At 50.4% G+C, this 21,555-nt stretch overlaps 1 protein-coding gene across 1 annotated transcript; it reads left to right on the plus strand.

The window, feature by feature from the left end:
* The first annotated feature begins 1,911 nt into the window (after positions 1 to 1,911).
* On the plus strand, positions 1,912 to 21,097 carry ANKRD13C (ankyrin repeat domain 13C). The gene is made up of 13 exons (XM_071436974.1): positions 1,912 to 2,371; positions 6,644 to 6,685; positions 8,087 to 8,191; positions 9,157 to 9,242; positions 10,251 to 10,296; positions 11,000 to 11,066; positions 12,327 to 12,471; positions 13,176 to 13,307; positions 14,051 to 14,212; positions 14,896 to 14,975; positions 15,530 to 15,628; positions 16,207 to 16,307; positions 17,121 to 21,097. Exons 1-13 carry the CDS (start codon positions 2,065 to 2,067, stop codon positions 17,249 to 17,251), a joined length of 1,503 nt encoding a protein of 500 aa, XP_071293075.1. The 5' UTR covers positions 1,912 to 2,064; the 3' UTR covers positions 17,252 to 21,097.
* Positions 21,098 to 21,555: the final 458 nt, after the last annotated feature.

The following is a 21,555-nucleotide window of genomic DNA, read 5'->3' on the forward strand; positions in this document are numbered from 1 at the left end:
GGACTGACGTCCATGGAACAGCACTTTGACATCTGAGGACAAAGGATACACATGTGCTGAAGGCCACTGATGAATGATTTATATATTAGATTTTGTAAGGAAACATTGTCTTTACAACAAAAATATGGATAAAATCTGAGCAAAGCTGGATCTAAGAAGAGCAAACCTCTGGATGTGTGCAGGACCATGCCCCAGCCTCACATACAGGCAGGAACCTGGGATTTAGGAGGGAGGAATTCCATCCCCTGTTGATAAATCTGCTTGCTGTAGGAAAGTTCTGTTATAGGCAGACAAAAAAAGCCATTCTCAAGAATTTGTAAGTGTAAAGTAATCCCACAGTTAGGATTCCCTACAAACACCAGTTTTCCCAGAGCCCTTCCCGTGAGTAATGCCTTGGTTCCATTTCTGGGGTGAATAAGGGAGTCCATAATAAGCTGGTAAACAGTGACTTCATGTCTCTAGTAATTAAAAATGCAGCGTGAGGCTTCCAACATCAGCTAAAACCTGAGCCAATCCCTCCATTCCACAAGACCAGCCATGCTCTGTGCGTGTTTCCAGCATGGGAGAACAGGAGACATCAGAACTGCTCACAGTGCCAGCCTCTCACTTTCTGCCTGCAGAGGGGTTTGACTTTCCTCAAAAAACAGAGAGAGACAGAAAAATCTCATTGGAAAGACCACCGGAGTATAGAGCAAAAGCAAACTGTTCTTTTTTTATCTTTTTTTTTTTCCCCCTAGAATTACTTCAAATTCTGTATTAGGACTGTGTGGGAAGCAGCTGGGGACAGCAGGCACAGGAATTCCTAAATCTGCCTAGAATCCTTCTTGGTCACTTGGGATGAGGGAGATGATGTGAACTCGGGAAAGACAAGGCCACCAGGAAGGTAGTTCTGTTATCACAGCAGGCCTGGTCTCCCTGGCAACTTAGGGGTTGTTTTCCCTGGGAGAATTATTAAAAAATCCAATTCATCAGGAATTTGGGACATCATCATTTTTACAATTACTCATCCCATATTGGAAGCAGAAACTTGCAGAACTGGCCTAGGAGTGGGACGTGCAGTGGGGAATTGGGAAGCTCCAACCCAGACAGGTCCTTTCGGAGCTGACACTGCACCTACAAGGGCTCGCACCACGACAGGGGCACTTTGTCCCTTTGAGGAGCACTTGTCACGTTTGTCCCTTTGAGGAGCACTTGTCCAGGTCTCATCATTTCCCAAGGAACTTTCCATGGAGGGTGGGAGAGCACTGGAACAGCTGCTTAGAGTCATGGAGTCTCCCTGTCCTGGCCCCTTGGGATGTGCCCGTTGGGATTGATCCCGTTCTGTGCCCTTTGGGATAGATCCCCGATTCCACCTGTCCCTCAGGATGTGCCCTTTGGGATGGATCCTGTCCCTCAGGATGTGCCCCTTGGGACTGATGCCCGATGCCGCTCCTCAGGATGTTTGTTGGAATCCACCCCCGATCCGTCTCCTCAGGATGCGATTGCTGGGATCGATCCCCGATCCCTCCCCTCAGGATGCGGTTGCTGGGATCGATCCCCGATGCCGCCCCTCAGGCCGTGCCCATTGGGATCGATCCCCGACTCTCGATGCCGCTCCTCAGGATGTGCTTACTGGGATCGATCCCGATCCCTCCCCACAGGATGTGGTTGCTAGGATGGATCCTCGATCCCTCCTCCCCTCAGGATGCGGTTGCTAGGATCGATCCTCGATCCCTCCTTCCCTCAGGATGCGGTTGCTGGGATCGATCCCCGATCCCTCTCCTCAGGATGTGGTTGTTAGGATCGATCCCCGATCCCTCCCCTCAGGATGCGGTTGCCGGAACCGATCCCCGCCGCCGCCCCTCAGGCCGTGCCCGTTGGGCGGATCCCGCCCCGCCCCTCCCGGTCACTCCGTGGCTCCTCCCGCGAGCTCTCTCGGTGCGGCGCAGTCTCGCGAGAGCGGCGGCCGAAGATGGCGGCGCGGAGCCGAGGCCCGTGAGGCGCGGGCGGAGCTGCGGCCGCTCCGGGGGCTCCGGGCGGGACCGGCCCCGCGGGCTCCGAGCGCTGCGGGCGCTCCCGCCGGCCATGACCGGCGAGAAGCTCCGCTCGCTGCGCAGGGACCACAAGCCCAGCAAGGAGGACGGGGACCTGCTGGCGGCCGGCGAGGACGAGGCGGCCGCGGCGCCCGGGGGCGCCTTCACGGGCGGGAAGGGCGGGCGGGCCGGGGGGCACCGCGGGCCCGGCGCTCACCGGCACCGCCCGCCGGCCCGGGCCGCCCCCGCCGGGCCCGAGCGCGGCCCCTTCCCCGTGCACGAGTGCGTGTTCAAGGGGGACGTGCGGCGGCTCTCGGCGCTCATCCGCACGCAGGGCATCGCCCAGAAGGACAGTCACGGTGAGCGGGACACACCGGGGGAGCCGGGGCTCGTGGCCGCCTCCCGGTGCGGCGGGAGATGCGGATGCTGGACCAGGAAATAGGGAATTCCTTGGGAGTTTTGCAAGGGAGTTTCATTAGGGTGTGTGAATACCCTTTAGGAAGGGTTGTGGAGAAGGGATGGAGTGAGTAGCCAGGGGGGATGGCTTCCACTGACAGGAGGCAGGGATGGATGGTACTGGGAAGGAATTGTTCCCTGGGCAGCTCCTGGCACAGGGTGCCCAGAGCAGCTGTGGCTGCCCCTGGATCCCTGGAATGTCCAAAGCCAGGCTGGGCATTGGGGCTGGGAGCATCCTGGGACAGTGGAAGGTGTCCCTGGCATGGCAGGGATGGGCTTGAAGGTCCATTCCAACCTAAACCATTCTGTAATTCCGTGATTTTCATAATATGAACGAGCATTTTCAGCTCCAGTACCAGCACTGTGCTGGCAGAGCTGCCTCTGAGCGGGTGTTGCTCTGTGTCCAAGACCCCATTGCATTTAAAAGATTCATTCTTTTTTAGGATGTCTGAGCTGTCACCTGTTTGCTTTGGGGGATGCTGAGCCTTTCCTTTGGCTGTTGGCAGAGCAGTTTTTGATATTTCCCCAGGCTACAAAAATCTGTCCTTTTTTGCGCTTTCGTTTTAAGTGCCGTGGCTCTGGATTTTGAGAGAGCTGTTCTCTGCTGCTCCTCTGCAAATGCTCTGTCCACAGCAGTGTCAGTGGCAGAGATGGAATCTGATCCTTGTGCTGCTCTGAAATTTGTAAATATTGCATGTCTAGCCAGGACATTTCAAAACGTTTTAATTTGGAGGATATTTTATACTGTTAACAAATAAATCAGCCTGGGGGATCAGCTTGACCTTCATGGTTGGTTCTAATCTCTATTTTTAATAGCCGTTTCAAGAGTAACACGATCCATTTCTGCTGGAGAACTCCCAGTTCCACGTGTGTGGTGCCTGAGAAGTTGTGATAACGGGGAGGCTTGTGTTGTGTTTCTGATAAGGAGATGGGCTCTGCTTCATTGTGGTCTGTAAATTCAAAAGGAGCACGAAGGTGAAGGATCTCTGGGGCTGGCAGCGTGGCAGGAACGATGGAATTGGGAATTCCAGCTGTGTCTGTGGTGGCACTGGAAGGTGGCTGAGGGCTGCAGAGTAACACAGGGCTCAGCTCCCAGCCAGGATGGGCAGGAGTGTTCCCTACAACTGGCACAGCACTTTCCTAAGGGCACAGCTCCAAATCCAGCTACAGATCTGTTTATCCTGCCACCTTCATTCCAGCAAATCCTGCTAGAATGAAAGCAGCAGACTTGGGGAGGATTTTTCCCACTCTCTCTATTCCTGCTGCTGCTGCTTCTCCCTGTTCCTCCTCCAGTTCCCCTTCAAGCAACTCAGCAGCAGCTCCAAGTCTTTCCTTGAAGGCACTTCTGGATCCCTCTTTGCTGTGCTGTCACCCTCAGTGTTTATCACACACATTGATTCCATCCTTTTTTGATCCATATATAAATCTCTAATTAATATCTCCCTGCTTTCCCAGCTCTGTTCAGAGTTAGGACACTTTGGGGATCTCTGATTCATCATCTTCCTCCAAGTTTTTACTTGAACTATTAAAAAAAAAACAAACCCACAACAAACCTCTTGATGGTTTGACATTCCAAAGGCCTGAGTAACGTTTCCCTGTTATTGTTTTCTTCCTGCCTGTTTCCATCTGTCACTTGTTTACACACACTGGAACTGGGAATTATTTGAGGGACACTCAGGTCCCCCAAATAATCATGATTTGCTCAGGAATAAGCCAGGGGAGTCCTGGGATGTGCTAAGGGTTGGACAGAGGGGAGAGAGAACTTATTGTTAATAATCCAGGCCTCTTTTAGTGTTGGTTCAGTGCAGGAAAGCCAAATCCCGTGGAATGGGAGACTCCTGCTGTTCTGCTAAAAGCAATTGAGTGTTAATTGAGTGCCTACCCAGCTTCCTAAATTAACCTCCAAATCACTGCCCAGAGGAAGGCCAGTGTCATTATTCCCAAACAATGAGTTTCCTGGGAGAAGCCTGTAGCTACACCTAGTAGATGACTTCTAGTTTTATTATAACATGCATTTAAGAGCTTAAATCCTGAACAGACAAATCCTCTTGCTGGAAAACATCCCTGGCTCCCTGTGGGTGGGCAGGTGCCTCAGCAGAGGTGAAAGGCCACACGTGTGTGGGGACAGGTGCTGTGTTTGAGGTGTGGTTTTGGGCCAGCAGGCCTTGTTTGCCCACCTGGATGGGCACAGGCAGCATTCCAGGAGCTGCTGGAGTGCTGATTCCTTGGAAAAAGGGGCTGTGGCTGTGCTGGGCACTGCTGAGGCCTCGCCTCAAATCCTGGGGTCACTTCTGAGGACTTCATTCCAAAAAAGACCCTGAGGGGCTGGAGCATGTCCAGGGCAGGGAACAGGTCTGGGAAGGGGCTGCAGAATCCCTGAGGGAGCCGGGCAGGGGCTGCAGAATCCCTGAGGGAGCTGGGCAGGGGCTGCAGAATCCCTGAGGGAGCTGGGCAGGGGCTGCAGAATCCCTGAGGGAGCCGGGCAGGGGCTGGAGAATCCCTGAGGGAGCTGGGCAGGGGCTGGAGAATCCCTGAGGGAGCTGGGCAGGGGCTGCAGAATCCCTGAGGGAGCCGGGCAGGGGCTGCAGAATCCCTGAGGAGCTGGGCAGGGGCTGCAGAATCCCTGAGGGAGCTGGGCAGGGGCTGAGCCTGGAGCAAAGGAGGCTCAGGGGCCCTTGTGGCTCTGCACAGCTCCTGCCAGGAGGGCACAGCCGGGGGAGAGTCAGGGAACAGGGACAGGAGGAGAGGAAATGGCCCCAAGTTGTGTCAGGGGAGGATTGGGTTGGACATCAGCAGGAATTCCCCCATGGAAATGGGGTCCATGGAAAGGCACAGGAACTGCCCAGGGAGGGTTGCAGTGCCCATCCCTGGAGGTGTCCAAGGAAAGGCTGGAGGTGGCACCCAGTGACAAGGTGGGAATCGGGCACAGCTTGGACTTGGTGATCCTGCAGGGCTTTTCCAGCCTCACCATTCCTGTGATTCTGACAATGTTTCCCCTTGGGTCACGTAATTTGCATTTCCTGGGCGCTCAGTGTGGCTCCCTCTGCAAGGTGTTCCTCAGGAAGGTTATTTCCATCCCCTGCCAGAGCCTGGCAGCATCCAGGATCCCCAGAGCTGTGCTGGCTCCCAGATGTTGGAGCAGCTATTAATAGCAGCAGGAGCTGAGCTGGGTTAGTGTATAATGAGCAGGGCTGTGGCTGCCTGGGGTGCTGCCAGTGTCCTGCAAGGATGAGATGCAGGACACATTGAACAGCCCTGTCAGCCCCTCTTGGGGTTGAGTTCCCATCTCCATCCGAATTCCCCTGATGCTGCAGGGTGCTGGGGGCAGCCTCTCCACATGTGCAGCACATCCTGTGCACAGAGCAGGTTCCTCCTGCTGGCAAAATGGGAGTTAGAGAATAACTCTCAGCCTAGTGCTTGTGTTAGAATCGCACAAGAAATTTGTTTTCCAGCATTTTTTTTCTCTTGACTGCTCTAAGAAGATGTTTAAATGTACAAAATTCAGTTAAATGGAAGAACTTTACATCCTTAAGCTGCCTAAATAAACTGTGTCATGAGCCTGGTAGCAGCATTAATCCAGGAAGAACAGCTCTGGGTGCCTCACAGTGAATATTTAACAACACAAATACCACCTGTGTCACGAGCATCGCCAGGAAAACGGGGACAGGTTTGAGAGGCTGCTGATCATCTCCAAAGCTTTCTTTGGAAACAGCCAAAAGGCAGCTTTGTAGTGAAGGTGCTCTTCCTTCTCAATATGCCCAGTACTGTAGTTGTAAAAAATGAGTACTCAGTCTTTGAAATATTAATAAAACAGGCTGTTAAATTTTTAATCACTATCATATCTGTGAGTAGCTTTTAACCCAGATATGTCAGGCTGGGAAGGGATCAGACCCTTCAGCCCGTGGGGAGCACAGGGGTTGTGTCTTTCTCAAAGACACCTCTGGACCTCTTTGCCTGGGGTGAGTTTCAAGATATCATTAAAAGCCCTCTCTTGGCCCATGAAATGTGTCTCAATGTATTTATTTTGACAATTATAATCCAAGCAAATGTCACTCCTCTGGTGGGTGTTGGTGTGTTCCTGGGTTAGAGCAGGAACTGGGGTTTCCTAAGGAAGGGATTGCAATGGATTCTGCTGACTTTCATCTCACCTCTTTTATTCCTATGGTTTCTTTTAGGAAACACTCCTTTACATCTTGCTGTGATGTTGGGACATAAAGGTGGGTAGAACCATTTGTTTTGTTACCTTTTCAGTGATCCTGAAGATTTAGGGGCAAGAGGAAAAAAGTGGTTTTTCCCTTTCCTGAACATGATCTTGTGTTTCAAGCTAGTGAGGTTTCCTGGGAAGAAGATGCCACATGGATTTGGAGGAGAAGAGTGGGAAAAGAAATCTGAGCTTTACTCCCAATATCCCACCTAACCCTGCCCTCTGGCAGTGGGAAGCCGTTCCCCCTTTCCTGTCTCCTCCTGTCCCCAGTCCCTCTGCAGCTCTCCTGGAGCCCCTTCAGGCCCTGGAAGGGGCTCTGAGCTCTCCCTGGAGCCTTCCCCTCTGCAGATGAGCACCCCCAGGTGTCCCCCAGCCTGTTTATTGAACTGGAAATGGAATCTGGCTGGTGATTCCAAGCTGATTTGCCTGCTCCCTGCAGAGTGGTGTTCTTGTCCTGGGCGCTGTTTAAGGAGCCATGAAAATCCCTGGGCCTTTGTTTATCCCACAGGAGACAGTTTATTCAGCAGGGAGGGATCTCTTCCTCCCCAGCCACTCAGCTGCCACTGACTCACAGCTGCTGCATCTGGAATGACCAGTGCAGTTTCCTGTGGCACCTGTGGTAGGAAAATAACCCAGGAAGGCCCTGTCTTGGTGATGAGACAGCTGGGCCCTGCTGCATCACCTCCAGACGGCTCAGGGTGGCTTCAGTGACATGTGCTGAGGTTTCCCTGTGGCTGGAAACTGCAGAACCATTTCCAGGGAGCACAGGGCAACACTGAAACCCTCCTTGCTTCCTTCAGTTTTTCCACCATCGTGTCCACTTGTGGATGGGGAATGCAGCTGTTGGTCCCACACCTGCTCTGAGGCTTTCCTGGAACAGAGGTGCCTGTTTGCCCTCTTTCAGTCCCACATTCCTCAGGATGTTCTGGCACACAGGGATGTGTTGGTGCCTCAGCCTCCTCTGCCTCCCCTGTACCTGATGAGAGTTGCCCCAAATCCGTGTCCCCATGATCCCTTCACCCCTTGGAGAGGGATGAAGGCCCTGAGGTATTTCTCTGCTTTGTGTGTGCAGCAGAGAGAGTTGATGTCATACATGAAATATAAATATCCTTGTTCCATGGTGGTGTGTGTATCTGACATGCAGAAATATTATAAAAAGCAAACTCCACGTAGCAGGAGGGACAAGTCTCTTCAGTGTTATATAATTGGTGGCTGATCACCAATTATTTTTAGTGGTAATATTGAACAGGGAAGTGCTGCATAAATGGCTTTGTTTGTTAGAGTGAGTCAGAACCCAGGTATGTGTTTTGATGATCTGTGTAATATCTCTGATATGAATTGCTTTGGTAGAGTTTTATTCTGACTGCTCCTGCTACATCCTCTACTGTAAATAACTGTGGATATTTTGTTCCAGAATGTGCCCACCTGCTTTTAGCCCATAATGCTCCAGTAAAGGTGAAAAACGCTCAGGGATGGAGCCCTCTGGCCGAAGCCATCAGCTATGGAGACAGACAGATGAGTAAGCACCTCTTCATTCATCCCAGTTTGCCAGTTAATCCCAAATTGGGGCTCATTCAGAACAGGAAAGCAGAGCTCTCAAGCTGGGTTATTTTCCCACAGCCCTCTTTCAGCTCTCTGAAGGGTTTCTCTTCATCAGCTGAACATTTTATATCTGAACATGATCAGGCACATCCATTTCCTTGATAAGAAATTGCACTGGGTTACATAAGCAAACTGTTAACTCTGCTCAGACTGAGGGCATTGGGAGAGCTCTGCACCAGCGTATTCTGAGTTTGGAATGGCAGGGACAGGACCCAAGTGTATCTGGGATGGGCAGGATCATCTCCTTGGCCTGCTCCCTGTGGTCACAGGTTTGTTTGTGTATCAGTTGCCAGGGGGATGTGGCTTTTAGGCTGCATCTCAAAAGGCCAGTGGGAAAATATCATTTATATATTATGTATTATTCAAATATTATTTATTCACCTCAGACATGGAGTAGCAAAAGGAAATTATTCTGCTGCTACTCAATGGTGGATGTTAATAGTATTTGGTATTGCTGTGTGTGGTGGTGCATTCCTGTAGCAGCAAACTCACTATATATTACACATATAAATGTATTATTAATATATTAATGCACTACTTGACAATCTACCAACAACATTCTCTTGTCAGCTCCTCACTATTGATTTTCTCAGTGGAGTAGATGTCAGTATGTTTGTATCCACGTATTTACTAACACCTGTGTCCAAAGCCTCTTGACATGATTCTATAGCTAATTTTACATTAATTACATGGCCTGGTATTAATTCTGGAGCCTTTTCTTCCTGGGGTGATCCGAGCAGGTCAATGTGCAGTTCCTGTAACTGGGATTAATTCCTCAGGTCTGATGAAATGTTCCATTGCATTGTTGGGTTTAAGACCTCGAGTGAGACACTCACCTATAATTACCAAACAACCAGAGTTCATGGCTTAATTCCTGTGTAGTTTCAGCACTCCTGAGGAAGCTCAAGCAGCAGTCCAGGGAAAGTGTTGAAGAGAAGCGACCTCGGTTATTAAAAGCCCTGAAAGAGGTGAGTTGTGCTGACAAAACCAGATGGGTGGAAAGCAGTGACTTGTGCTCTGAGTATGGACACTCTGGAAAGCTGCCAGCAAGTTTTTTCCATGTTTTTACCAGTCTTCTGCTCTTAAAAGCAATCTTGGCTCTGTTTTAAGCCAGAATTATATTTATTTTAAAGTAATACTTCCTTTCAACTTCTAGAAGTTCAAATATAAGGTTTGTGTAAGGCAGACCTGCTCATCATCATTTCAATCTCAGAGTTAAGGAATCTATTTCTTTAGATTTTTCAGGCTTTCTTAAATCTTGTGTCAGTGAACAATTTCCTGGTCTGTTCAGTCCCCAGATCTCCTTGCCTGGTGATGGAGGAGATTTCTGGTTTCATTCTCCATCAGCACCCAGCAGCCAGTTCACCTTGGGCACAGTAAAATACTGCTCACTTTGGGGACAGCAATTGGTAGAAGCCCAGTTATTTCTCAAAAGTTAATTAAATTGTCCCTTTGGAGGCCGAGCTGTGGTGTGATCCCTGAGCTCCTCGTGCTGGGGTGGGCTCTGGCTCACACGTGCTCTGGAAGCACAGGAGCCCTGACCTGATGACTTCAGCACATTTCCATGAGGCCAGTGGCAATTGGTCTTTGTAATACTGCTGCCTGAAACTTGACTCATTAATTATTGTATAATTAATTCTGATTCCATGGGATTGGATGGGATCAATCAAAGCAAGCAGAGAGCTCCATAGGTGTTTTTAAACACATGTTTACAATAAATCCTTTGCAATCCAGGGCTTGATAGTTGGCCTGGTATTAAGAAATGATGAAAAACGTGAGTTCAAATGAGTTACATCATTTTGTCATTATTGATTCTGCTGCAGCTAAAGCTTCAGTGATGTTTAAGTTCAGTCCAAATTCAAGTACAGCATTAGAGAAAGTTTTCTTTGCCAAACACAACTTCTGCCTGTCTTCCAGCAAATTTTACAGTTCTTTAGCCTGAGAAGCTTGTTAACACATTCTTCTTTTCTTCTCAGCTAGGTGACTTCTATCTAGAGCTTCACTGGGATTTTCAAAGTTGGGGTGAGTGCTTCCATGTCCCTTCCCCAGGGAGATAATGCAATCAGCCTGCAGCACACTTGTTCTCCTCTGCTTTGTGCTGGAACAGTCACAGTGCTTGGGATCTGGGTCCTGAGGAAAGGACACACAACTTTTTCCAGATTTATTTTTGCTTATTCACTTTTGGAGCTGAATTCTCTCATCCAGTGACTCACTAAGGAGGGGAAGTAGCTCTTTGCTTTAAGAGCCTGGGCCATGTCAGGGGGTGGGATGGGATGATCCCCAACCCAAACCACTCTGGGATTCCATGATTTTATGTGTTTCATTAATTTAGTAATTAATATTAATACCTTGGACCATTTTTATGCTTGTGGCTGTTCTCCTTTAATTGGAGCCAGGCTTTCTTTCCCTTGGTGCATTCCATAAACTGTTAAATCCCAGAATTCAAACTATGAACAGCCACAGTTACTAGGATTTATAAATGGTTTACCTGTGGTGGAAATACAAATTCTGTCTGATATTGGAAGCAGGATGTGCAATTATAATTACAAAAAATCAATTTTATGAAATAGGAATAGCCCTGATGTTGTGTTTTATTGAGATGATGATGGAAAATGCTGTATTTGCATTAAAACACATCCAGAATCAGACTGATGGAATGGTTTTAATGGGAACACTTTGCAGAGGGATCTCAGTGCCCTGATTGTCTTTTCTCTCCCTCCTTTAGTGCCTTTACTTTCCCGAATTCTGCCTTCTGATGCATGTAAAATACACAAACAAGGTATAAATATCAGGTGAGTGCTGCTTTTGTACCCAAATACTTCAGTGCCAGGGAAAAGCTGGATCCCAGTGAGCCTGAATCCCTGAGGAGCCTGGGCTCATCCATGACACAGCACTGAGCCTTGCAATTTCAGGCTCTCTGATTATCTCTTTTGAGCTGAATATAACTTAAATATAGAGCAAGAGCAGTTCAGCTGGATAAGGCTTTATCTACCAGATGTGCCAGTGAAAAACAGGGACTGGGTATTTATAACACAATTGCAAATAAATTCCAGTATTTCGTGGAGAAGTATTGCTGCTCCAGTCTCCACTTAAACAAAAAAAAAAACAACCAAAAATTGATATAATTTCTCTCCTTAAGGTGTTTAATGTGACAAATTCACAAACTCAGTAGGGGATTTCAGGAGTCTCTCCAAGCTCAGCTCTTTTTAGTTTGGAACCAAATGTATTTTCTTGCATTTTCTTTAGGTGCCAAAATTTAAAACAAAGAGGCAAGAATATGATCCTGGAGATGCAATCTGTAGGAATTTTTTGTTGTATTAAAGGGGCAGCTTGGGTCTGTAAAGTGAATTTTTAGGTGAAATTTGAGTCTGGGGCTGTTGCCTTCCTTCTCATTTCTGAATGCTGTGCCTGTATGAGGCCTGAACTGAGGGGAAATAGATAAATACAGGTTCTTCCTTGGAATCAGAGGCAAATCTATGAGGAATTTTAATCCCTCACCACTTAGAGTTGCAGTCACCCAGTTCAGGTTCTTTAACCACCTTTTTATGAGAAGTAAAAGCTCTGGCCATACTGGAGATGAATTACTGCAGAGATCCATGGCCTTAGCTCCATCTCCTTCCAGTTACTCGGGTCTGCAGGAGCATTTCCTTGCTGTTGGCGAGGGAGAAAAACAGAAATAGCAATGGAAAGAAATAAAATTTTAAAAACTGAATTTGTTTCTGAGTCCTCTTCAGATTTTGGGTCATGTCCCAGTGTTGTTATTCAAGTCAGACCCTGCTGAGGAGTTGTTTCTCAGTGTGTAGCAATGAATAGATTCTCTCCCACTCCCCTCCTCATGCTGGCAGTATTAAACACAATTTTCTGAAGAAAACTTCACCTTTATAGCAATTTTTTGCCAATTTCTGCATCCAGGCCTCACTTATGAAATCCTAAGAAAACTCAGCCCTTTATGTGTTTGTTTGCTATTAAACAAATCCACTTTCCTTCTTGAAAGCTGAATTTCCTCCTGCGTTTATGGGTCATTTTTGTGAAATTTGGGGTTGTTTTCACAGGCTGGACACAACTCTGATAGACTTTACTGACATGAAGTGCCAACGAGGGGATTTAAGCTTCATTTTTAACGGTGACGCCGCACCCTCCGAATCTTTTGTAGTTTTAGACAATGAGCAAAAAGTTTACCAGCGAATACACCACGAGGTAAAGCTCTGGGAAGGGGGTGGGACACATCCCGGGCTTTTTTGGGAATATCTCAAACAGAATTTGCCTCAGAAACACCCAGGGAACTGCAAACCAAAGAATTTTTACCTCAGTTGTTCCAACTTGAGCCGTGGTGGTGACATGGAATTTTGTGAGGGAAACCAGCTTTGAATCCAGATTTCTGGTTGAGGAGAAGCTGGAATGGGACGAGACTGGAAAGATGTGGTTTAAATTGTTATGTGCTGCTTTCATCTTTCCACTGAGCTCAACTGAGGTCTCCTCAGGTGGGTTTTCAGACCTGCTCCCACTGCTTTGCATCCTTTTAGTCACTCCATGGCCAGTTCAGCTGATAGCAACGTGAGGGGCTGACTCACTGGACCCCCTGTAATTAGTCAAGTCTTTAATTACAGCTTTATCCCCCAATCACTTAAGCAGATGGATTATTGCCTGTGGGAAGGGTGTGGCTGCTGAGCTGCTGCATAAATCCCATTGGGATGCTTTATTCACATTAATATTCAAGATTAAACTATTTGGAAAGCATTTGGCCAGAGGTTTTATAAAACCGCTTGAAAATGCAGGAAATGCTGCTTCTGGGAAAAGATCCAAAGGACAAGGATTATGGATTTCTGTTTATTGGTGTATCTTTAGAGGAAGCAATCCTTGTTTGCTAAGTTCTGCTGAGTATTTTGGAATTTTTCTTCCAGGAATCTGAGATGGAGACAGAAGAGGAGGTTGACATTTTGATGAGCAGTGATATTTACTCTGCCACCTTATCCACCAAATCCATCACATTCACACGGGCCCAGACAGGGTGGCTCTTCAGGGAGGACAAAACTGTGAGTGGGGGGGAGCTCAGACCTGCTGCTGGGCAGGAGGGAGGAGGGAAAGGCACTGCAGGAGGCACTGGAGCAGATTTCCTGGAGAAACTCTGGCTGCCCTGGATCCCTGGCAGTGCCCAAGGCCAGGCAGGGCAGGGCTTGGAGCAGCCTGGGGTGGTGGAAGGTGTCCCTGCCATGGCAGGGAGCTGGAATGGGCTGGGCTTTGAGGTCCCTTCTGACCCAATCCAATCCAGGATTCTGAAAGGATAAATTGTGCAGGACAAGGGAAGAATCCCTGTCCCTGTATCCCCAATTACCACAATTCATACCATGTGGAATCTCTGCTGGACTGCCTTCAGCGGGAGAAACAAGGAAGAAAGATTCTGTAGCTGTTGGGCAGGGGGAGGACAGATTGTGCTGGGAATGGTTTTGTTCCAGGAGCCTCTGATCTCTGTAGGTTGATTCCAGGGAGTGCAGGAAGGATTCTGGGTGTTCCTGCTGGAGAAAGGCAGGAATGGGAGTGCTCTGGAAAGGGATTTCACTCCAATTCTTCAACAATCTCTGTCTTAAAGCTTCCCTGCATAAGAAGTACCTGTTCCTGCTGGATTTTTGGGATTGCCCAGTGCCAGCCCTTGCGGGGGGCTGGGGGAATTCCAGCTCAATCCCCACGTTCCCTTATTGCCATTATTTGATATGCAGAAAGAAAAATATTTGTGTTTTATCTTCTGTGAGTCATTAATGTCCAAATTCCTTTCATGCAGGAAAGAGTAGGAAGCTTCCTGGCAGATTTCTACCTGGTGAATGGACTCGTGTTGGAATCCAGGAAAAGAAGGGAACATCTCAGTGAGGAGGACATCCTTCGGAACAAAGCGATCATGGAGAGCCTGAGCAAAGGGGGAAACCTCATGGAGCAGAATTTTGAGGTATGGTTGATTAACTTTGCCCAGGATGTGGGAGAATAATCTTGCACACCACTCCTCGTGGTGCAAAATACATAGATAATGTTTTTATTTTCTTTTGATTGGCATAATCTAAAAATCACCAACATGACCCACAAGTATAATTTTGGTGATGCATTAATGAATTAGTCTGATTAGTGCACACAGGGAGGGATTTCTGTGGTTATATTGGGTATTCAGCCCTAATTTGTCTCTTAGAAGAGATGAGGGGTTTGGCTGTGGCAAATCAACTGCGGATTCTTTTAGACCCAATGTTGATTGTTGGGAATGAAAGGGAAGCCAGAAAGGCAATCGTGCTCCTTTGAGCTTCATTAAAATGGGAGGAAGCCTGTGATTAGCACCAGGAAATCAAGAGCTCTTCAGAAAGAGCCAGGCTTCAGCTGGGAACACACACAGAGCTTTTAAAGTGATTAATTTATTTCTGTGTGAGCTGGAGCTGCTGCCTTGGCACTCAGAGCCCTGAATTAACTCATTATAGTGGAGCAGCACAGCCCAGTCGTACAGAAAGTGCCCGTGGGGGCTGAGAGCAGGGGCTGGCTGAGCAGGGCAGGCTGTGGCCGTGTTTGGAGCTGAGGGCAGCTCTGGGTGGCAGTGGCAGGAGGGGAAGGAGGGCAGGAGCTGTGAGCTGAGCTGTGCTTGTCCCGCAGCCCGTGCGCCGGCAGTCGCTGACGCCGCCGTCCCCCAACACCATCTCCTGGGAGGAGTACATCTCTGCAGAGAGTGGCAAGTGAGTGCTGCTGGGCCTGCAGGGCTTCCAGGGACACCTCTGCATCCCTGGCTGGGGCTTTTGGGTTCTCCACTTGGTGGGTGCTCCTTTGTGGGCAGGGAGGAGCGCTGGCTTTGGTGTCTGGGTGTTTGTTCTCCAGGGGGCTGGGGGTGATCCTTGTGGGTGGGAGAAGTGTCAGGGCCTCAGCCACAGGCAGAGGATCCTGCAATGCTTTGGGCTGGAAGGGGCCTTAAAGCCCATCCAGTTCCACCCCCTGCCATGGGCATTTCTGGGTAGTGGTTAATAAACACTTCCTGTAGGGTTTATTAACTCCATGTTTATGAGGAATTATTTTACTGGAGCAGTTCTCCTGGTTTTGTCTTGTCTCCTGGTTTAGCAGAGTAATCTAAATTAAGAAATTTTTTTCTTTTTATTCTGTACAGCTTTACAATAAAGCAAACCCTTTGAAAGTAGGGACTCCTCCCTGATGTTTTCTAACCCAAGTCTGTTTTCCTTCCTCTAAACCCAGGATTTTCCTGGGAAACACTGACTTTGCCTCTCCCTCTCCCTCCCAGAGCTCCTCACCTGGGCAGAGAGCTGGTCTGCAAGGAGAGCAAGAAAACCTTCAAAGCCACGATAGCAATGAGCCAGGAATTCCCCTTAGGAATCGAATCGTGAGTCAAAGCTCCTGGCCACAGGAGTTATTCCTGTTGGGAAGGTTTTAATGTGTTCATGAGCTGCAGAGCCCTCCAGATCCCCAGGAGTGGGAGCTGGGAGTGCAGTGGGAGCAAGGAATGCCTTAAACTGGGAATCTGGGAGCTGCTGGGGCTGGGGAAGAGCCAAGCCCTTACCTGGCTTGATTAGAGCAGAGTTTTGGGCAGGGTTATCAGGGTTATCTGTGGTGTCTGATCCCACACGATTCTGAAGTGGTTTTCCCTCTAATAAATTCTAGCACAAAATTGTGTCCCCTAAACCAGTGCAAAGCCAGGTCAGTTCCACATGTCCATGGAGAAGGGGGGTGGTACCTTATCCCTCATCTCCTGTGGAAAATAAGGACAAGGAATTTCTATCCTGGTGTTGGTTTGTTGTAATTCTGGATGTGGGGTGACCCTGAAGCCCTGGGATGGAGAAGGGGGATGCTGTCATTGTCACCCTGTGTGTCCCCTGGGCCCTGTGGGTGATGTTTTCCTGTCCAGAGGGACAGGGTGTGTGTGGCAGGAGGATCTGCCACGGGCTCTGCTCTCCTTTGCAGGTTGTTGAATGTCTTAGAAGTCATTGCACCCTTCAAGCACTTTAACAAACTTAGAGAATTTGTTCAAATGAAGCTTCCACCAGGCTTTCCTGTCAAATTAGGTAAGAGCACACAGCAACTCCTGGGGCTTTATTTATCCAGAATTTCAGGTTGAAAAAGCTCCCTGAGTCCAACCATTCCTCAGCACTGCCAAGGCCCCCACTGCCCCATGTGCCCCAGTGCCACAGCCACACAGCTTTGAAATCCCTTCAGGCGTGGGGATGCTGGAAAACCCTTTCCAAGAAAAATTTTCCCACATATCCAATCCAGATTTTCTAAACATGTGCATTTATTCTTGCAATATGTTCATAAGGCCTTTTGTGGAGTTTTGGGGAAGAGCTCTCACCTAGGAATGTGTTGCTGGAGAGTTCAGGAGCACAGAAGTGCTGGGGCCTTGCTCCAAGGGCAGTGGGATGTGCTGGATTATTCCTCCACTAGGGGATGATCTCAGGTGTGGAGTATTTTGTAACATTCCTGTGTTTCCTTTTCTTGAAGGATTACTGGGAATAGATTGATTTTAAGTGAGAAATAGAAAACTATTGCACTTGTAGCAGATGGAAATGTCTAAAATCAACTTAGTCATGTGATAGATGATCCCAGAAGCAGTAGCCCCTTTCCTAAGGGATAGAGGATTCTGGAATTGCAGGGAGCTGTGTGAGCAGGTAGGCTGTGCTCTGCCTCTGCCATGTTTGCACAGCGTTCCGGAGCAGTTTGGCTTGGGAATGACCTCAGATTCCAGCTCGTGCTCCCATTCCCATGGGCAGGCACACCTCCGCTCTAACCCAGGCTGCTCCAAGCCCTGTCCAGCCCTGCAGGGGTGGGGATTGGTGGCACTGGTGGCTGTGCCCTGTCCTGAGCGTGCCCTGTCCCCGCAGACATCCCGGTGTTCCCCACCATCACGGCCACTGTGACGTTCCAGGAGTTCCGCTACGACGAGTTCGATGACTCCATCTTCACCATTCCCGACGACTACAAGGAGGATCCCAGCCGCTTCCCGGACCTCTAAGGGGGCTGGGAGCTCCTGGGAACACCAGCCCGGCATCCCAGGGCCAGGGAACGGCTGCACCCCCAGCAGGGCAGAGCCGTGGGGCACAGCAAGGGATGAACTCGTGAGCCCGCAGCCAAGGGAAGGAGCTGGCCCTGCTCTGGGCATCCAGCCCCTCCAGCTCCTGCTTCTCAGAGCCTCCTGCTGCCATCCCCCTTGGCACAGCTGCTCCTGCCTCGGGAGCTGCCACCCCCAGCTGGGAGGAGCTGCTGGTTTTTAAATTTTTTACACTTGTGGTGATCCGCGAGGCACTGCTGGACCTTGGCACCGAGCTGGGCCCGGGGCTGGGGTGAGGTGAGCCCCCCTGTCCTTCCCCTGCTCCCTGTTCCCTGAGCTCCCAGCTCAGCCACGGAATGTTGGAAGGTATCCTGAAGGAATACCTTGGCTGTAGATGAATGAACCAAATGGGCACCACTGACACTTGGATTTCCTCCTGCACCCGGGCAGAGCCAGCCGTGCTCTGCAGGGAGCGAGGCACCTCGGCAGCGCCGGCCCAGCCTGGGGCTGGCCCCGCCTGAGCCCTTCATTCCCCTTCCCCCCCTGCTCCCTGCTCCCTGCCTGGCTCCCTGGGCTGGTGGGGAGCACTCCAGGGCTGCCTGGCCAGGAATGTCACTTGTTGTTAACCCTTTATTTGAGCCTCGCTTGGGAGAGGTGTCCCAGAAAGGCCGAGCACCACCAGGTCAGGGTGTGAGAGCTGGGAGGAGCTCAGGCATTGCCCTTTCCTGCAGGAGCAGCTCTCCCTGCTGCCACTCGGGGCCACCGTGGTGCTCACGGGCAGCTTGGGCTGTTCCACATTCATTCCCTGCCTCTTTGTGTTTAAATCACAGAGAATCCCAGACTGGTTTGGGGTGGGGGGACCTTCAAGCTCATCTTGTCCAGCCCCCCTTCGTGGATGGTTCAGTACTCCAGCTCCTCGAGCTTATTCCCATTCCCAGTTGTTCCAGTCTCCTCATCTAATAATAATCCACCTTTCTGGGGTTTGTTAGGCAAGATTTGTGCAGAAGGCTGATGGTGCTATTTGTTTGTATGAAGAAATTTAGATTCAAGTGCTGTGGTGTCATTGTACAAAAATGTAAATATTTTCCAAATTATATTCTTTGTGCACTGTAGGTAAAACTTTTTCTGGAATTCCATAGAGTTAAGGATCAAAGTTTATAATGAAGAGGATCATTGATGCTCAGTGGAGGGAACAGCTGTGCTGAGCACAAGGGACAAGGGAGGGGCTCAGCACAGGGCAGGGTGTCAGGCACACCTGAGAGCAGGGAATTCCAAACTGCTGGAATCTCTGATCCATCCCAAAGAGGCTGCTCTGGGGAGGGACGTAGGGGAGGCCCAGGGAAGCACTGTCAGCAAAGCCCAGGAGCACTGGAGTTGAGAGGGTGGGGTTGGTTCTTTGCCAGCACCTCTGTGGACCTGGGGAACAGGGAAGCACTGGGACAGGGGAGCAGTGCAGCTTTGTTGTTAATTCAAACTCAAATTCAAAAGGAAGCTTTAGGGAAAACAAGCAAAGGGAAATGACTCCTGCAGTGCCGTGTCAGGGCAGGTGTGGAGCATCCTCTGGGAATGATGGAACTTGTTCTTCCAAGTCATGATGAATTCCTGATGTGTTTCACACCTCTGGGATGAACTGACACCGTCAGTGCTGCTCCTGGGAGCCAGGTGGGGTCCTCTGGGACAGCCTGGGGATGTCTGTGGGGCTGAGCTGGAGCTTGGATCGGTGCCCGTGGGGCAGCACAGGGCTCTGTCCCCTCCCAGGGGTCCCCTGTCCCCTCCAGGGGATCCTTCAGGATGCTTTGTGTAGCTGCAGGACCTGTGGCAGGTGCCTTAGAGGGCACCCCATGCCTTGGGAATTCCAGTGGTGAGAGGTTCCTCCCTGAGGTGAATGTCAGAGCTCCCTTTGCTCAGTGGTGATTCATGGGTTTGTGTTCCTTTGCATTTTTGCTCATCCCAAATCCATCCCTGGCTCCGTGGAAGCGTTGCTGGGGCTGTGGGGCCTGGGCAGTGCAGCCACTGCTGGATCCCAGGCTGGATCCTGGCCTTGGAACTGGAAAACAAAAAGGGTTTGGGGTGGCCTCCTGTGGGATTGAGGCTGCTGTGGCTCTGTCCCCTCTGGACAGCCCCTGGTGGCTGCAGGGTGTCTGCCCAAAGCCCAGGGCAGGTCCTGGAAGTGGTTCCTGTGGTTCCTGTGGCCTCTGGCTGCAGGCCTGGGGGATTCTCATCCCCTGGGACACGGCTGCTCCCTGGGACACTTCCAGGGGCTGCCGGAAGGGTTGCAGGAAGCTGCTCCTAAGGCTTGTTCTGTCTTGGAATGTGGGCACAGCTTTGGGGCTGTCCTTGCTCTGGGTTATCCCAGGAAATGCAGCTGCTCCTGCTCTCCCTGTGGAGCTGAGGGATGGCAATTCCCTGGATTGTTCCCCAGCTCCCAGGGCAGCCCCTGGGCTCCCAGAGCTGCTCTCAGTACTTTTCCCTCCTCCTGGGATGTGTTTCCTGTCTGAACATTCCTGGTGAGGAGTTCTCACCTGTAGGGACACCTGGGCATTCCCGATGGATGCACTGCAGGAATTCTTAGTCAGAGGGACACTGGGCTGAGCCTGTGGACCCCGAGGGGCTGCCCACGTTGAGATCCATGTTTATATCCATGTTTTCTCCACTGAAGCCTGTTCTTGTCACTGGGTTGTGTTGCATGGACACAGGGAATGTTTGTGGGCCCGGATGTGTCTCCAGGGTGTTCCCAGCCCCAGCCTGGGGCACAGGGTCCCTCCCCTGTCCCATGGCTCTGGGAAATTCCTTTTCCAAGCAGCATTGATCCAGCAGAGCCTCACCTCGGCTTTTCCCATTTTCCTGGAGGCCAGGCCAGGTGTTGCAGGAGGGTTTGGTCCCTGGGAGTGAGCACAGATCCATGGATTGTGTCTGTGCAGCAGCTCCAGCTCATCCCTGTGGCCTGGGAATGTCAGGGGGACCAGGAGCAGCCCTGGACACCCCAGCTGGAGTTGGTGTCCAGGGCAGGAGGAGAAGGGAGCTGGACCAGGCTGGTGGGAATCACATCCAGCTGCTCCTGCCCAGGCTGGGGCTCCCCTCCCACCACTTCTTTTTTTCCTGAGGTTTTTTATGGCTCTTAAAAGACAACCAGGAATTTTGTTCAACCCAATTCCGACCTCACTGGGGAAGGATCCCGTGGGTTGTTTCTGAACCAAACCGTTCCTCTGGTCTTCCAAGCTCCTGCTCTGTCCCATGGCAAAGGGAACACCCTGGATTTGCTCTGGAGCTGCTGCCCAGCCACTGCACTCCCAGCACAGCAATTCCCCGTTCCTGCGTTCAGTCCGTTCGTCCCTCCTGGATGTGTTTGTGCTGGAATCCCCCGGGTTCCATTGGTATTCCCACAGCCCTCTGTTATTTTCTGTCTCTGCTCCTGAGTTGTGATTCCCGCCAGGAGAACTGCGTTATTTAATCTGGATTAACCAATTCCTGTAATGCTGCAGTTTCACTTTTCTTTTCCTGACAGTTTGTAACTCCCATGGAAAACAAGTTCACCTCTCTTGGTTTTCCTGTCGTCCGCTCCCCGGTTTCCCCTTCCCTTCACTCATAGTCACTTTGGGTTGTATCATTTGTTAGAATAAAGACCAAACTATGCTGTTGGATTTGGAAGCTGCTCCACCTGTGCAATCCAGGCTTCCCTCTCCTGTCCCGCCGGGCCTCGGCTGCGCTGCGGGAGCGGGACTGGAGGGGAGGGAACGAGCTCCTGCTGCTGCGTTCTGCAAGGGCATTTTCTTGGTCATTTTTTAAATAAAATCCTGCATTTTCATTACAGCCTCTTCTCGGCCCTCTCTGAATCCCAGGTTTTACAGGCAAAGGATGCAGGAGCAGTTCCCGGCCTCAGCAGGAGCTGAGGGAGCAGGTTGGGAGCAGCTGCCCAGGAGGGAGTGGGGAAAAGGAGCCTGAAATTCACTGAACTCTGCTGAGTCCTTCCAGAGATTTCAGCTCCTCCATCCAGAACGGCCTCCCCTGGATCACAGGCTGGACAGTTCTGGGGGAATGGAAAGCACAGCCTGCATGGCCATTGAGGCTTGGGCCTTGCAGGAGGGTGGGGAGTTGGAGAGGATTTTTGGTTTGGTATTTTCTTTTGGCTTTGAGAGAGAATATTTGGGGTTTTAGGTTCTTCTGGGTTCTTGGTTTTTTTGAGGGAGAGCTGGGGGCTTTTTTTGGGGAGGGTAGGTTTGGAGGGATGGGGTTGGGGTTTTTAAGTTTTTTAACTTGGCCTCGCTCTC

The sequence above is a fragment of the Agelaius tricolor genome, unplaced genomic scaffold (genome assembly GCF_023055355.1).
Source record: "Agelaius tricolor isolate 1412-34295 unplaced genomic scaffold, bAgeTri1.0.p SCAF_11, whole genome shotgun sequence".
In the NCBI taxonomy this organism is placed as follows: domain Eukaryota; kingdom Metazoa; phylum Chordata; class Aves; order Passeriformes; family Icteridae; genus Agelaius; species Agelaius tricolor.

Excerpts from the sequence above, each read along its gene's own strand:
- ANKRD13C (XM_071436974.1), top strand. The coding sequence starts at position 2,065 with ATGACCGGCGAGAAGCTCCGCTCGCTGCGCAGGGACCACAAGCCCAGC. Across the intron at positions 2,372-6,643 it reads CGCCCAGAAGGACAGTCACG|GAAACACTCCTTTACATCTT; the intron begins GTGAGCGGGACA and ends GGTTTCTTTTAG. Across the intron at positions 10,297-10,999 it reads CTGGGATTTTCAAAGTTGGG|TGCCTTTACTTTCCCGAATT; the intron begins GTGAGTGCTTCC and ends TCCCTCCTTTAG.